The sequence below is a fragment of the Leptodactylus fuscus genome, chromosome 11 (genome assembly GCF_031893055.1).
Source record: "Leptodactylus fuscus isolate aLepFus1 chromosome 11, aLepFus1.hap2, whole genome shotgun sequence".
Taxonomy (NCBI): Eukaryota; Metazoa; Chordata; class Amphibia; order Anura; family Leptodactylidae; genus Leptodactylus; species Leptodactylus fuscus.
In genome coordinates, this window is record NC_134275.1 from 59,521,770 (window position 1) to 59,537,474 (window position 15,705).

At 47.5% G+C, this 15,705-nt stretch overlaps 1 protein-coding gene across 1 annotated transcript; it reads right to left on the bottom strand.

Moving 5' to 3' along the window:
• Positions 1 to 610: 610 nt before the first annotated feature.
• Positions 611 to 15,290, bottom strand: GIPR (gastric inhibitory polypeptide receptor). Its single transcript, XM_075260895.1, has 14 exons — positions 15,274 to 15,290; positions 13,997 to 14,069; positions 13,293 to 13,389; positions 12,697 to 12,804; positions 12,499 to 12,623; positions 11,521 to 11,624; positions 10,961 to 11,114; positions 10,203 to 10,362; positions 6,514 to 6,574; positions 6,277 to 6,346; positions 3,397 to 3,485; positions 2,488 to 2,626; positions 1,067 to 1,108; positions 611 to 733 (listed from the first exon to the last, which is right to left on the bottom strand). The coding sequence occupies exons 1-14, from the start codon at positions 15,288 to 15,290 to the stop codon at positions 611 to 613; spliced, it is 1,362 nt and encodes a 453-aa protein (XP_075116996.1).
• Between the last annotated feature and the right edge of the window lie 415 nt (positions 15,291 to 15,705).

Consider the following 15,705-nt stretch of genomic DNA (forward strand, 5'->3'; position numbering starts at 1 on the left):
GGGCAGAGATGGAGGGACATGAATCTGGGGGCAGAGATGGAGGGACATGAATCTGGGGGCAGAGATGGAGGGGACATGAAACTGGGGGCAGAGATGTGGGGACATGAATCTGGGGGCAGAGACAGAAGGGGGACATGAAACTGGGGGCAGATGAAGGGTGTATATGAAACTGGGGGAGAGATAGAGGGGGACATATAATTTACGGGTGACTGTAGGAGGATTATACTGTGTGCGGGCACATGAAAAATTAACGAGTGGGTGGAGTCAACACAAAAGTGGGCGGGGCTAAATTTGCCACGGACATTTTGACACACATTTGACGCACATTTTGTCCCTCTTTCAGTTCTTCAAAAGTTGGGAGGTGTGTCGGACACCCTGACACGTATCTGACACCCTGACACAGTATTTGGCACCCTGACACCTGACATAGTATCTAACACCCTGACACAGTATCTGACACCTTGTCTCCTTGTCTCCCTGGACATGAATCACTCATCACTCTTGTTGTTGCACCAGGATTTACTGTGAAGCGACTATACAAGCAATAAATAAGTAGAAGGAGATAAGGCCGGATGGTTCGGGCCCCAGGCTGGTCTGGGCCCCTGAGCTCTCAGACATCTGGTTCTTGGCTGTGGGGGCTCTTCTGGGATGGGGGGCGTAGGGATCGGGGGGCACAGGATGAGTGATCTCCTCTGAAGATGTCCTGGAGCTTCCTGCGCAGCTCAGCCTGAACCTGCCAGAGACAGAAGATGAGAATTGCCCCAGAGAGAGACTGGGTCATGCGAAATGGGGGACAATATGGGGATGTGGGAGCAGGGAAGATGGGGTGCAGGGTGGAGGCAGGGAAAGTCAGTGTAGAGATGAGGGTATGGGGGCAAATGGGGCAATATAGAGATGTGGGGCCAGGGGATGATGGGGCAGGGGTGAGTAAGGGGCTGTATGGAGACATGGGTGCACTGGGAGATGGGGGACAGTATGAAGACATAGGTACAGAGGGAATTGGGAGACAGTATAAAGATGTGGGAGCAAGGGGAAATGGGGGCAGTATAGAAATGGGGGCTTTTACCTCCTTATTACAGATACAGTATAGTACTGCGACCAGCAGCCCCTGTAGGACAGAGAGGATGACACATGAGTACACGGACTGTTCTGTCAATATGTGGGGCACCCTGCCCTGTCATTACATGTCTGTCTATAAAGCTGCCAAGGAGAACATGACACGGAGAGGAAAAATCACATGTGTAGTCTGGCCCTCCCCCTCTCAGGTGAGTCACGTAGGTGGTGGGATCAGACTACACAGCACTCAACCTCTTTCTTAGTGTTTCTGGAGACATGTCAATAGTCACAGTGACTGTCAACCGCTACAGAACTAGTCACAGACACATCTACATTATACATGTTGAGTATTACTGCCTGTTGGCCACTGCAGACAGCTCACCCCATACTGGACACAGGTTTGTCATACTTATACACAGCTCCAAACTCCCTGCAGTGTCATACTATAACATGATAAAAGTCTACAGCCACCACCAGGAGGAGCTCATTGTATACTGGGCAATTATTGTGTTCACGATATACACATCTGGCAGACACTTCATAAATTCCCCCTGGCAGTGGAGGTCTAAATTGTGTTTAGTGAGCTCCTCTAGTGGTGCTGTATAATCTGTATGTAGTGAGCTCCTCTAGTGGTGACTGTATAATCTGTATGTAGTGAGCTCCCTCTAGTGGTGAGTGTATAATCTTTTTTTTTTTTTTTTATGTAGATTGTGAGCCCCACATAGAGCTCACAATGTACATTTTCCCCTATCAGTATGTCTTTTTGGAATATGGGATGGAAATCCATGCAAACACGGGGAGAACATACAAACTCCTTGCAGATGGTTTTATGCCCTTGGCGGGATTTGAACACCAGGACTCCAGTGCTGCAAGGCTGCAGTGCTAACCACTGAGCCACCGTGTGGCCCCTTGAGTGTATAATCTGTATGTAGTGAGCTCCCTCTAGTGGTGACTGTATAATCTGTATGCAGTGAGCTCCTCCTAGTGGTGGCTGTATAATCTGTATGCAGAGAGCTCCTCCTAATGGTGGCTGTATAATCTGTATGTAGTGAGTTCCCTCTAGTGGTGGTTGTATAATCTGTATGTTGTGAGCTCCTCCTAGAGGTGACTGTATAATCAGTATGCTGAAGGTTTGGAGCTGTGTGTCAGTATAATGCCCCATGCCATTTTATATTATGGGATTAATCAGATCAGAATGTTGGATTTTAGTGTCATCCAGTCTCCTGTCATCACCTGAAGTCTCATCACAACATGGGGGTTCTGGAGTCTTTGTCCTGAAGAAACCTCTCAATATGTGAATGTCAGTGGAGTCAGCAAAGCTGACAGCAGATTATAGAGATTTTCAGGGATTATTGGTGAGGGGGCACATACTTTTTCAGACTGCAATCTATGGCAGTGCTGGGGGTGAATACTTATCACCAGGTGTCGTACATGGAAGGAGCTGAGTAGCAGTTCTAGGCCCAGTTTACTGTAGCGCACTCGGCCCGTTGCACTCTCCTCCGGAATAAGGTTAAAGACGGCTTCATGGATCCCAAGAAGCGGAATCAGCGTTAGGGTGGACTTAGCCAATCTAAAAAGAAGAATGAGAAGAGATGATCTGCAGTGCTCTGTATTGTGCAGAGGGATGATGCTCTGTAGGGTAGTGTTCTGCATTGTTTAGAGGGATGATGCTCTGCTGGACAGTGTCCTGTATTATGCAGAGGGATGATACTCTGCAGGGCAGTGTCTTGTACTGTGTAGGGGGATGATGTTCTTCAGGGTAGTGTTCTGTATTGTATAGGGGGTTTATGTTGTGCAGGGTAGTGTTCTGTATTGTGTAGAGGGATGATGCTCTGCAGGGAGGAGTTCTGTACTGTGTAGAGGGATGATGTTCTGCAGGGTAGTGTCCTGTATTGTGTAGAAGGATGATGCTCTGCAGGGCAGTGTCCTGTACTGTGCAGGGGGATGATGTTTTTCAGAGTAGTGTTTTGTATTGTGTAGCGGGATGATGCTCTGCAGAGCAGTGTTCTGCATTGTGTAGAGAGATGATGCTCTGTAGGGCAGTGTCCTATATTGTGTAGGGAGAGAATGCTCTGCAGAGCAGTGTTCTGCATTGTGTAGAGAGATGATGCTCTGTAGGGCAGTGTCCTATATTGTGTAGGGAGAGAATGCTCTTCAGGGCAGTGTCCTGTATTCTGTAGAGAGACACTTTGCAGGGTAGTGTTCTCTATTGTGTAGGAGGATGCTGTACAGGGCAGTGTCCTGTATTATGTAAGGAGATGATGCTCTGCAGGGCAGTGTCTTGTATTGTGTAGGGGGGCTGATGCTCTACAGAATGTAATTCTCTCTAAGGGTTATCACCTAAATTTGCGATCGCTCCTTCTCATCTGATTGGCTCGAAGTTTCAGGACCAGGATGCGCAGAATCCGCAGAAAGATGATGAAGTTTACCTGATTAAATGAGGTAAGAGCAGCCAATCAGAAGTCTGGATAGAAAGTAACAAGCCTCAGAGCTGGTGGTTTACAGGAAAAACACCCAAAAAAACTGCAGACCGTGTAGGGCAGCACCAGAGGATCACAGATGATGTATACATATATATATATAAAGACAGTAAAGTCTCTCCAAAAAACCACTTCCTTGAGAAGAATACCTGTCTAGAACACACTTTCTGAAAGACCGTTCTCTCTCTCTCTCTCTCTATATATATATATATGTGTGTATATATACACCTCATACACCTATAGAATATGTCGTTATGAGAGAAACAGCGTCTTCCCTCTTTGAATTCTCTGCTTTTACACATATCAGAATATAATAAAAATCTGCTCCTTAGCAGGTCTTAAAATGGGTTAAATCCAACCTTAGATGAAGTTTTGGCAGTTTGCCGGTCTGGAGTATTCAGTGTTTGTTAACACAACGCCAATGGAGGAAAGATATCAGCAATGATCTTAGAGAAGTAATTTTTGCTGTCCATTAATCTGGGATGGGTTGTGATGTCATTTCCAAACCATGTAAAGTTCTCTCATTTTACAGTGATAGATTATGCGTAAGAGGAACATATTCAAGACAGTTGACAACCTTCCCAGACATCCCATAAAATTTACCCCAGAAAATGTACACTCAAAGAAATTTGGGCTTGTTTTGCAGCCTCGGGACTTGAGCACCTTGTAGTTAATGAGTGGGCCATGAACTGCTCTTTAGAGAATTTAGAGTCAGATGTGAAGCCGTCTATACAATAGAAAAGGCTGGACCCAAACTGGGTCATGTGACAGGACAAAGACCAGAACAGCAGCAAATCTACAACAGAACGGCCGAAAAAGAGAAGCATCGGTTACAGTCCAGGCCCTGACCCAATAGAAATGCTGTGGCTGGAGCTTAAGAGATCTGAGCAGAAACCAATGTGAACAGACCTCAATGATCTGGAGCAGCAGCCAAGATGGAAGAGACTGAAAGTCATCCAGAGAACCAGAAGGTCAGGTTATTGGTGTAAGACTGGTCCTAAAAGCTCCTGATTCATGGGGGGGGCCTTAGGTTATCACACTTGGCTTTTGGACTAGTTTTTGGCAAATAATGGCCCATTTGGATCTAATGTGTGTTGTTTTTCTTCTGAGATTAACAAAATTTTAAAGGGATTGTCCGGGGAGTAAGAACTTACTTTCCTGGTTCAGAGTCATGTGATACAAGGCGGCTTTGGTCCCCTGTTGCAGCTTCCTGGAGCAGCTGCTATTTGTGTTTGTCTATTGTGCCTTCAGGTTGTGTTGGTCTGTCCATTCTTCTATGTTCAATGTTAAATGTGATTATTATGCAGCTTTTCCCAGTACATTTCCCTCTCACAGTTCAGAAACCATGTCTTGGTTCAGCCCTGGACAATCACAGACCACTAGGTGGGATTATAGGACTATAGTCTTCCCCAGCGCCGCACCTCCCATGAGGCGACCTGAAGCGACCGCTTCAGGCGGCGCTATGTCAGGGCCCCGGGGAGGGTGGCATTTTTGCTTACTTAAGCCAGTCCAGGACAAGCTGTCCTGGACTGGCTTAGCGTCACCGAGCGGTGGATTGGGGAGGCCCTGTGGACGCAGCGCTGCTCCAGCGGCCTCCCCTCACGCTCAGGCAGAGAGCAGGTCCTCTCCCTTCCGGCTAATGCCGCTCCACCATGCCCCCTTCGCTCCACCCCTCCTCCTCGGGTGGCGAAAAAGATAGGTTCACCCCTGGTCTTCCCGGGAACCATTACAGTTCAGTCTCGTGTTAGCAGCCACCTGGCACTGTTCATGGTATGCTGTACAGGAGGAAGACCCAGACTGGACTTCATTGCCCCAGGCTCATCCAGAGACAGCCCTGAGTCAGGGAATTCATTTGTGCTTCTCTACTGAATATTTGCCTGCCGTGCCAGTAGGAGCAACGGAGTGTCCTGACAGGAACAACTCATTCGGGCCTAGTCTCCAGGTAACCAGATCCCTGTCAGGACTCCTTGCCCCACTACAACTCCCATCATTCTATAATGGGTGTGGCATGAGAGGAGGAGTAGTTGTGGACTCTGGGCAGCCTCCTATGACTAAGGCAGGGGGATTGAACTGTGACTACTACCCCCATCTGCAAACTGCTGGTTGATGTTTGTTCCAGTGAATAAACTGTTACTTGGTTTTCACTGCAACCTGGACTCCTGAGTCGTGCCTGTATTACCATCAGGGCCCTTCTGAATACCATCACAATGGCACAAAGAGGAGAAGCCTCCTCTCCAAACTAGAAGTGCCCTGGGGGAAATACTACTACCACCAGCACCATATGTAGTGTGGCAGGACCCCCCTTGATTGTGTCCGGCCCTGGGATTGGGATGTATGTGGAGTATGCTCGGCCTAGCAGGTGGCACAGCCAACACCACTACTACTCCCATCCTCAGGTCTCCTCGACCAGGTTGCGGCACTCTGTCACTCCGCCCCCTCCACCCCTGGTCACTCAGGTAATGAAGTACCTGTACTATGGGGATGACTCTAGTGAAGCCTCATTCATTTACTTACCTGTTCCCGGGAATCACTGATGATGGACCTTAGGGCTCCAGCAACATCACAACCCTGGGGTCCATCATCAAGGATCCCTAGAAAAAGGTAAGTCAATAAATACTCCCTAGACAACCCCTTTAAGACCTTCTGAGGAGTATTTCTCCCATATATCTCTCAAACACCCATATATTATATACAATATAGAATGTATACTCTTATACAATTGTAAGGTCCCACAACTTACCAGCACGGCCAGCAAGATAGGGGAGCGGATTATCCACCAGTACGAGCGGTTGTCATTTCTTTCCCAGCAGCTACAAGACAAGAGGCAGGAGTCAGAGCGCGCCTCGCACCTCCAGGGAAGCCTCTTAAGCCTTTGTGGGGGTCAATAACCTATGTAACGTTTCACTAATCCTGTTGTCATTTGTCAGTACACAGAGCCCTGGATGTGGACATGGAATGGGCGATAGGTTGCACTCACTGTGTGTTTTCGTATAACTGCCGCATGACCACCCATGGGATGACAAACAGAACGGGAGCCCCTACAGGAGAGAAGGGACAGGGGGAGGTTATCAATGGTACATGAGAATGGCCACCAGTAATAGTGGGGAGCTACAAGGTGTAGTATTAGAGAAGGTCACTGTTACTAGTGGGGTAATACGGGAGCTGTATTGGATGAAGTCACCATCACTAGTGGGGTAACATGGGACCTGTATTGTAGGGGGTCACCATTACTATTGGGGTAACACAGGAGCTGTATAGGAAGGGGTCACTGTTACTAGTGGGGTGTCACGGGATGGTTAGAGTCTATACTATAGGCAATGTGTAATATATATTTCATGTGGAATGTATTCTCTAACCTGTTATATACATCAATGTGTAGTTGGCTGATTGGGGTCTAGTGTGTTAGCACATTGTATGCAAATCCCTCTAACTAGTGAGGACCAGTGAGGACAATGGGTGGAGATAATCTGATCAGTGTCTCCAAGAAGATGTTGGACGGTGCATTGTCCATAGTAGACAGGGAGTCTGCTCTCCTTGGTATAGGTGAGGGGGGAAGGATCTGTGACTCAGCCCTTCCCACCCACAGATATAGGTGTAACAGTTTAGTATATAGTTGTAGCTTGCAGTTAGTATGTGTTAGCCGGCCTGTGCACAGCTCTGCAGAGAGCCAGGACTTAGTTACAGGACCAAGGAACCAAAGTTATCATTGGATTGTGACTTCTGTGGACTTATTGTTATTACGGTTGATGTGACCGCCGCCGGCTACTAACTTTGTGGATTACAATAAATTGCTGTTGTCTCCCGACCTCTTGCGTCCGTGTTGATTCAAAAGACCATCCGGAGGAAGACGTATACCTTTGCTCCGTGACAACTGGTTGGCAGCGGTGGGATCAACAGCGGACAGCGAGATGGACTACAGCAGCCCAGCGATTAATGGAGCCACAACCTCAGAATACAGGAACTGGACTATGGCACGTCTACAAGTAAGGGCCCGGGAACTAAACCTGAGTTACCAGGGAAGAACGAAAGATCAACTGATCGAGGCACTGGAGGAGATGACCCTGCAAAGCGACCATGAGGAGGGCTGCCCCCAGGAGACTGGAGAGATACGGGAGTGGCAGGTACAGACCCAAAAGAGCAGATGGGTTGTTTTGTATGAGGAGGAGTTGGCAGTGCTGGGGCTAGGAGCAACTGCAGAGCAAAGGAGTAGAGCATTACAGAGGGCTCAGGAAACGGAGAAGGAGGAACAGAGAATGGCGCATGAAAAGGAAAGAATGGCGCATGAAATGCGAATGGCTGAGATAACTACGCGGAATTATAATCAAACGTCGGCCCCCAGCCCAACAGTGAGAGAACCACCATATGTCTCCCATAAACACTTCAAGACCTTTGATGAAGCGGCTGGGGATGTTGATGGATATTTTCAGGACTTCGAACACCAGTGCCACCTGATGGAAGTCCCAGAGAAGGATTGGGTCCGGTATCTGGTGGGGCACCTACGAGATGGGGCTGCGGAAGCTCTCAGAGCCATGGACCCTAGTGATCAGCGGGACTATGAGGCCATTAAAAGAGCGGTGCAGAAGTATTATGCCGTCACTCCAGAGACCTACCGAGTTCAATTCCGCTCTTTGTCTTACAATGGGGGAAGCTCCTTCCACATGTTCGCCCACAAGTTGAAGCAAGCATGCAAGCGCTGGCTAGAAGGAGAGGAGGCTGTCACAGTCGATAAGATCCTCCAAGTCATACTTAAGGAACAGTTCTTTTCCCAGTGCCCCGCTGAGATCCGTGAGTGGGTGCTGGAACGGAACCCAGCCACAGTGGAGCAAGCTGCTTCCCTTGCAGATGAGGGCCTGACCATCAAGCCGCAGTGGAAGAGGTTGTTTGCAGAGGAGCGGAAAACTACCACAGTCCGCCAGACACCCTTCATCCAGCCACCCACCTTTCGTGCCCGGCCTCAGGATTACAATTCCCCCTCTACCCCTGCCCCAGCCCATCGGCCTCCAGCTATGAACAACCCTGTCCCTAGACAACGACCTACTGGAAGAATGCTAGAGCGCAGATGTTTTGGGTGCGGGCGGCCTGGACATTTGCAAGCTAGTTGCCCTGTTAACATGGGGGCACGGGCCACCGTGGCATCCCGGCCTATTCACTACCTGGGAACCACCCCTAGGACTGAAAGTTTGGCCCCATTTCCAGATGACTCCATGAATGACCCATCTGTTCCACCTCCAGGGGTCTATGGGATTCAGCCTTCCGCCACACATCCCGCAAACCTTCAGCGGAAGCACTTGCAGGAGGTCCTACTGGATGGCCGAACAATTGTTGGATTCCGGGACTCGGGAGCTTTCCTAACGGTAGCGGACCCCCGAGTGGTTCGACCCGAGGCCCTAGAGGAGGGCCCTGGCCTTTCTATCGAGTTGGCAGGAGGTACTCGGAAACGTATTCCTAAAGCTACCGTGGAACTCGACTATGGTTATGGACCAAAACGATGCACAATTGGTGTGATGAGCGGGCTGCCGGCCGATGTTCTGTTAGGCAACGATGTTGGAAATCTACAGTGCCACTTTGTGGGAGCAGTGACCCGAAGCCAAGCTCAGAGAGACGCCAACATGGATCGACCGGATTTTTTGCCAGATGCCAGCCCTTCAACTCTACAACTTTACCATTCAGTACCGCCGAGGGAACCAACACCAGAACGCAGATGGGTTATCCCGGCAGGAGGACATATGAGCTATAGAGACTGATGTGCATTCCCCAATTTACCTGTGTAGGCCAATTGTGTCATGCACATGTTTTGAGAGGGGGAGGGGTTGTCACGGGATGGTTAGAGTCTATACTATAGGCAATGTGTAATATATATTTCATGTGGAATGTATTCTCTAACCTGTTATATACATCAATGTGTAGTTGGCTGATTGGGGTCTAGTGTGTTAGCACATTGTATGCAAATCCCTCTAACTAGTGAGGACCAGTGAGGACAATGGGTGGAGATAATCTGATCAGTGTCTCCAAGAAGATGTTGGACGGTGCATTGTCCATAGTAGACAGGGAGTCTGCTCTCCTTGGTATAGGTGAGGGGGGAAGGATCTGTGACTCAGCCCTTCCCACCCACAGATATAGGTGTAACAGTTTAGTATATAGTTGTAGCTTGCAGTTAGTATGTGTTAGCCGGCCTGTGCACAGCTCTGCAGAGAGCCAGGACTTAGTTACAGGACCAAGGAACCAAAGTTATCATTGGATTGTGACTTCTGTGGACTTATTGTTATTACGGTTGATGTGACCGCCGCCGGCTACTAACTTTGTGGATTACAATAAATTGCTGTTGTCTCCCGACCTCTTGCGTCCGTGTTGATTCAAAAGACCATCCGGAGGAAGACGTATACCTTTGCTCCGTGACATGGGGTAACATGGAAACTGTATTAGAGGGGTTCTCTGTTACTATTGGGGTAACACATTTACTGAAGTAAAAGAAACACAGGTGCAATATTTTTTCTGGAAGGTTTTTTTGTAAACCTGACAACCCCTTTAACTTACAAAAGTTATCCTGATACATTGTGACAAACTGCAGTTGAGTGAGCAGGACTAGCCCAGCATGAGGAGATCCCATATGGGGAGGGACTGAAGAATGACATCCATATGGTTGTCAGTGCAAAGAAGGCTCCTCACCCCAGCCCAGCAGCATGTAACGCGGCAGTGCAGCCTCCTCGCAGAAGGACAGGACGAGCAGCAGGTTGTGCAGGTACAGGCCCTCCACCAGCAGCCAGTAGTAATTGGCAGCTACACAATACTGGGTGATAGTCTGCGCCACCCGACAACCAACCAGGGTCTGGTCAGGAGACATGGAGACAATGGGTTAAATCACACACAATGCCCATGTGTTGTTGGAAGCTCTGACATACATGTAACATACTTGTAGATCCGCCTCCACATACATGTTACACACTTGTAGATCCGCCTCCACATACATGTTACACACTTGTAGTACAACCCCCACATATATGTTACACACTTTTAGTACTGACCCCACATACATGTTACACACTTGTAGTACAACCCTCACATACATGTAACACACTTGTAGTACAAACCCCATATATATATAACACACTTGTAGTACAACCCCCTCATACATGTTACACACTTGTAGTACAACCCCCATATATATGTAACACACTTGTAGTACAACCCCCACATACATGTAATGCACTTGTTGTACAACCCCCACATACATGTAACACACTTGTAGTACTTCTCCCACATATATGTAACACACTTATAGTACCATCCTCACATAATTGTATCTCAACTGTAGCCTCGGTTTATACATACGTGTCTCACATATAATGCTGTTTTACACATAAATGTCACACTGGTAGCCCTGCCCTTATACATGTGTCACGCGTGTGTGTTTGGTATGTCCTCACTCTCTCTCTCAGCAGAGCTGTCAGGTCCTCCTCGCCCTGGATGGCGCCATGTGGCTGCTCCAGCAGAGCGTCCCGAGACAGCAGCGACACAGCCCGCAGGATGAACGACACAAACAGGTTACAGTGGATGAGATTGCGGGTGCAACAGAGACGCCTGAAATATAGAGGGGGAGTCCTGTCAGTATAAAGTACTGTACAAGATCCGGGGAGACCCTCAGAACCCAGTCATGATAGGGGACCCCTCAGATTGCAGTCATGAAGAATCCATGATGTAGGACCCCCATCAGAACCAACATATTCCGCCACACATTATTACTGTGCCCCCCCCCCATCTGCTGATAGCTATACATACTAACTATAAGCAAGTCTCCAGGGCAGACCCATAGTGCAGATGGCCGCCATGTAGGTAAGTTATCTGGAAGGGTCTGCTCTGGCCTTCTGGACAGCAGACCCTTAAGGGATTTCCAGAATTAGATATAAGGTGTCCATTTTGTTTCAGACATCCCACATCTGCTATAGGTTCTCCCCAAATACCCTGATAATAAATAGAGGGCACCAACCTGAGCATTGTCAGGATGCAGACAGCCACCACGAGCGCAGCCAGCGAGATGCCATATCCCACACTGTACATGATCCGCAGCTGCGACAGAATCCACGCCTGATGCTGCCGAGACAAGAATGTGACAGTCATTATAATCCTTAGAGGTTATGAGAATGGGGTGCACGACTACCCACCAGGGAGCTATAGGGGGTGTAGGACCACCCACTGGGAAGCTATAAGGGGTGCAAGACTATCCATCAGGGATCTATAAGTGGTGCAAGACTACTCAACAGGTAGCTATAGGGGATGCATGATTATCTATCAGGGATCTATAGGGCGCACAGGACTTCCCACCGGGGAGCTAAAGGGGGTGTAGGACTACCCACCAGGGAGCTATAGGGGGTACAGGACTACCCACCAGGAAGCTATATGGGGTGTAGGACTACCCACCGGGGAGCTATATGGGTTACAGGACTACCTGCCAGGGAGCTATAGAGGGTGTAGGACTATCCAACGGGGAGCTATAGGGGTGCAGGACTATTCATCAGGGAGCTATAGAGGGTGTAGGACTATTCATCAGGGATCTATAGGGGGTTCAGGACTACCGACTAGGGAGCTATAAGGTGCAGGACTATCGATTGGGGAGCTATAGGAGGTGCAGGGGTCACAAACGCTACTGGGCCCAAGCTCAAGGCAAATTGAAAGGCTTTACTACTCTCTATAGTAGGTCACGGGCCCTGGCACTGGATCCAAAGTGCACCTCAGCAAGCGACTGTCACCAGACCGTGCAACAGCCCTCAAGATAACTATCACAGAATCAGGACTGTTTCTGTCATATAATCAGGAATGCTCCGATAACAAAAACAGCACTGCCCAAATACAGAATCAGGACTGTCCTTAACATAAAATCAGATCTGTCACTATCACATAAATCAGGACTGTATTTCTGGTCACCAGGTCTTCCCTTTTTCTACATACGTAGTCTATGGATTCTTACATGTGACTGCTCCTGTTCAGGGTCGACGTTCTCACACTGAGAGTGGTCTCTCCAGGGCATGTCTGTCTCATCCCGAATCCACTGACCGTCTGAGCCGCAGCGCCGGAATACTAGGCCGTCTCTCACTGACAAATGCAGATGGGTCAGTAGCAGTTATTTCCCATATATCCCCCGCTGCTTGTTACCCCATACTCTCACCTTGAGGGTACCAGGGCAGGTAGGACGGACATGGCTCTGCATGGGTTGTATTGGCAGCAGCATCTCCCCAGCAAACATACATGTCAAAGGTGCGATTACAGAACATTCCTGCAACAAAGGGGACACCAAGGTGATGTGAGCGGGGGGGGGGGAGGACAAAATTCTGATTCACATGATGTCCTGGCAGTCAGAGACACTGAATATATAGGGCTGGCCAGTCTGAGATGCTGGGTATATGGGTATATAGTTAGGCCAGTCCAAAGTGTTGGATATATAGTCTAACCGGTCTGAGCCACTGGGTGTATAGTCTGGCCAGTCTAAGCAGCTGTATATATAATCTGGCCAATCTGAGCCAGTAAGTTTATAGTCTGAGTGGCTTTATGTATAGTCTGCTTGACCTGAGCCACTGGGTGTATAGTTGGGCCAGTCATAGCAGCTCAGTTTATAGTCCAGCTGGTCTGAGTCACCGGCTGTATAGCTGTATAGTCTGGCCATTATTCCATGATTGACCTATGGATCAGATCCATGTGACCCCCAGGCTGCTCTAAGCGTCAGGCACATTGATCCCGTTCCTTGTATGATTGTGTTCGGCTCACCGCTCAGTGGGGGATCTGTCCTCATCTTCATCTCACAGTCTTCCTGATATTTCTTCCAGGCTTGCACCGTCTCTTGCACAGTGTTAGCGCTGGATGGCTGCAGCAGAGATGGGAGAAAATTGTCACCAACTAACAGCACATCAAAGCAGGACATAGCACAAAGTCACCGACACAACACAGCAAAGCATTGTCACCTACATAACACATCACCCACAGTACAACATAAAATGTCATCAACGTCACCAACACAACACAGCGCAACGTGGGCACCTCCTGCACACAACACTATATCGCCCACATAGTACAATGATACCTGCATAACACATCACCTGCAATGCAATGCCACCTACACACCAAAAATCACATCACTAACATATCACTTCAACCACATAGCACAACATAACACATCATGAACACAACACAACATCACCCAAACAGCACACAATGTATTGTCAGACAATGACACCCTATCACAACGTAACACACTCAGCGGAATATATCAAGCCATTTACACCGAAATTCCAGTGATAAAAAGTTGCAAAATTAACTTTTTGAGTCAACTATGGCTGTTTAAAAGTTGCAAAAATTGTCACAATCTCAGTCCAATGAATATGTGGCGCAAAAAACTGGAGCCATATTGCTGTGTATATATTGTATAGGCATACCTGGTGTTATAACCATAGGCTCGGATGGTCATATCTTACCTCCAGGCACAGGAGAAGCAGAACAGTCAGACGACACAACATGCTACAGGGACCGGACGACTTCAGAACATTGCTGCAGGAGAAAAAGCAAATCGCAAATAATGGGGGGGTCATTCAATAGAGGGAGGGTTACAAGTCATCTAATCATCACAGGTTTTCGACCCCCTTGGTGGGGCTAAAAACTAATTTTTAAGTTTTAAAAAAATATTTTTGAAAAAATGTAAAAATATAAAATCATCTCCTCTTATCTAAATCATAAAAAAGGGCATCTCTTGCCATTTGACCCTGAAACCCGGTAAAAGCCTATAAATCAGTGATAGGACCCCCTTACTGCGGCTGTCTAATAATAATGGTATATAGCTGTAATACGCAGAGGCCCCCGCAGGACATCACATCACACCCAACTGACCAATTCCTGCCCCCATAGAGGGTCCCATCATGGATTCTTGGGCTTTTATCGTGTTTCAGGGTCCAGTTTGAGGCTCTTAACATGGTTTATAATTAAAAGTTATGTCTTATTGAGTTTGGGGTATATTACAATAGGTGCTATGTGAGGGGGATTCATGTGCTAGGGACAATATGATCATGTAAAAACATCAGACATTCCCCAAAATGGTATCAAAAAGAAAAGACGCAGAAACAGGACAAGGTTATGGGTGTCAGAATACGGAAACTAAAAGAATTTTGGGCATTTTCCAAAGTTTTGGATTTTTGTAAAGGTATAAAACATGACAAAAACAATAAGAGAGGCGAACCAGAGAATATGAGGAAAGTGTCAGTATTACTGCCCGGTGCACGCCGCTATTTCTACATGGAGGACGGGTCTAGTAAGCAGGGCTAGCATTATGGGAGGACGGGTATAGGAATTGTATTATTATGCCATGGATTATTGATTTCCATTAGTGCAAAATCAAGGCTAAAAATATTCCTCAAAATAATAAGAGCAGTAATATTACTCTACAGGATAAAATGTAGTGTAACCTCTAAATATATACATGTAACTAACGTATAGATATCCATCACTTATATCAGTACATAGCAATATATTACCTAAAGATATCCATCACCTATATCAGTTTATAGGTTATCTCTCATCTATGGATATACATCACTTATATTAGCATATAACAGTATCTCACCTATAGTTCTATATCACTTATATCAGTATATAGGCTGTGTCTCACCTATATCACTTCTATCAGTTTAGTTTAGGGCTCATTATGTTTTTATCCAGTTTCCCTGTGAGTAGATACGTCTGCCCCCTATATGGTACATACCTGACACCTGCAGACATCCTGAGCCTCCCTGACACCAGGTCTCTGCTGCTCCTCTCTGAGACTAAGTGATCCGAAGCTGAGAGGAGAAGAGATGTAAGAGGAGGGGGCACAAATATATATCCAAGGGGTGGATCCCAGCCGGGACCTACATGTGTATACACACTACCAAGAGAAGACGATTGACACCACTACTACTCTCATCATTGTGCTTGCTGATATTTACAGAATAATCTCCAGGGACATCAAAGCCTTTACAGTGTGAATATGTCTCTAGTGTATCCAAGCCTGTCATATGCGATACTCTCTCTAGGTTATCTCAGTCTGTCGTGTGTGATACCGTCTGTGGAGCCTCTGTATCTAATCCTATCGTGTGTGACATTGTCTACTCAGTTGTGTATTTAATCCGATCATTTGTAATATTATCTGATGAGC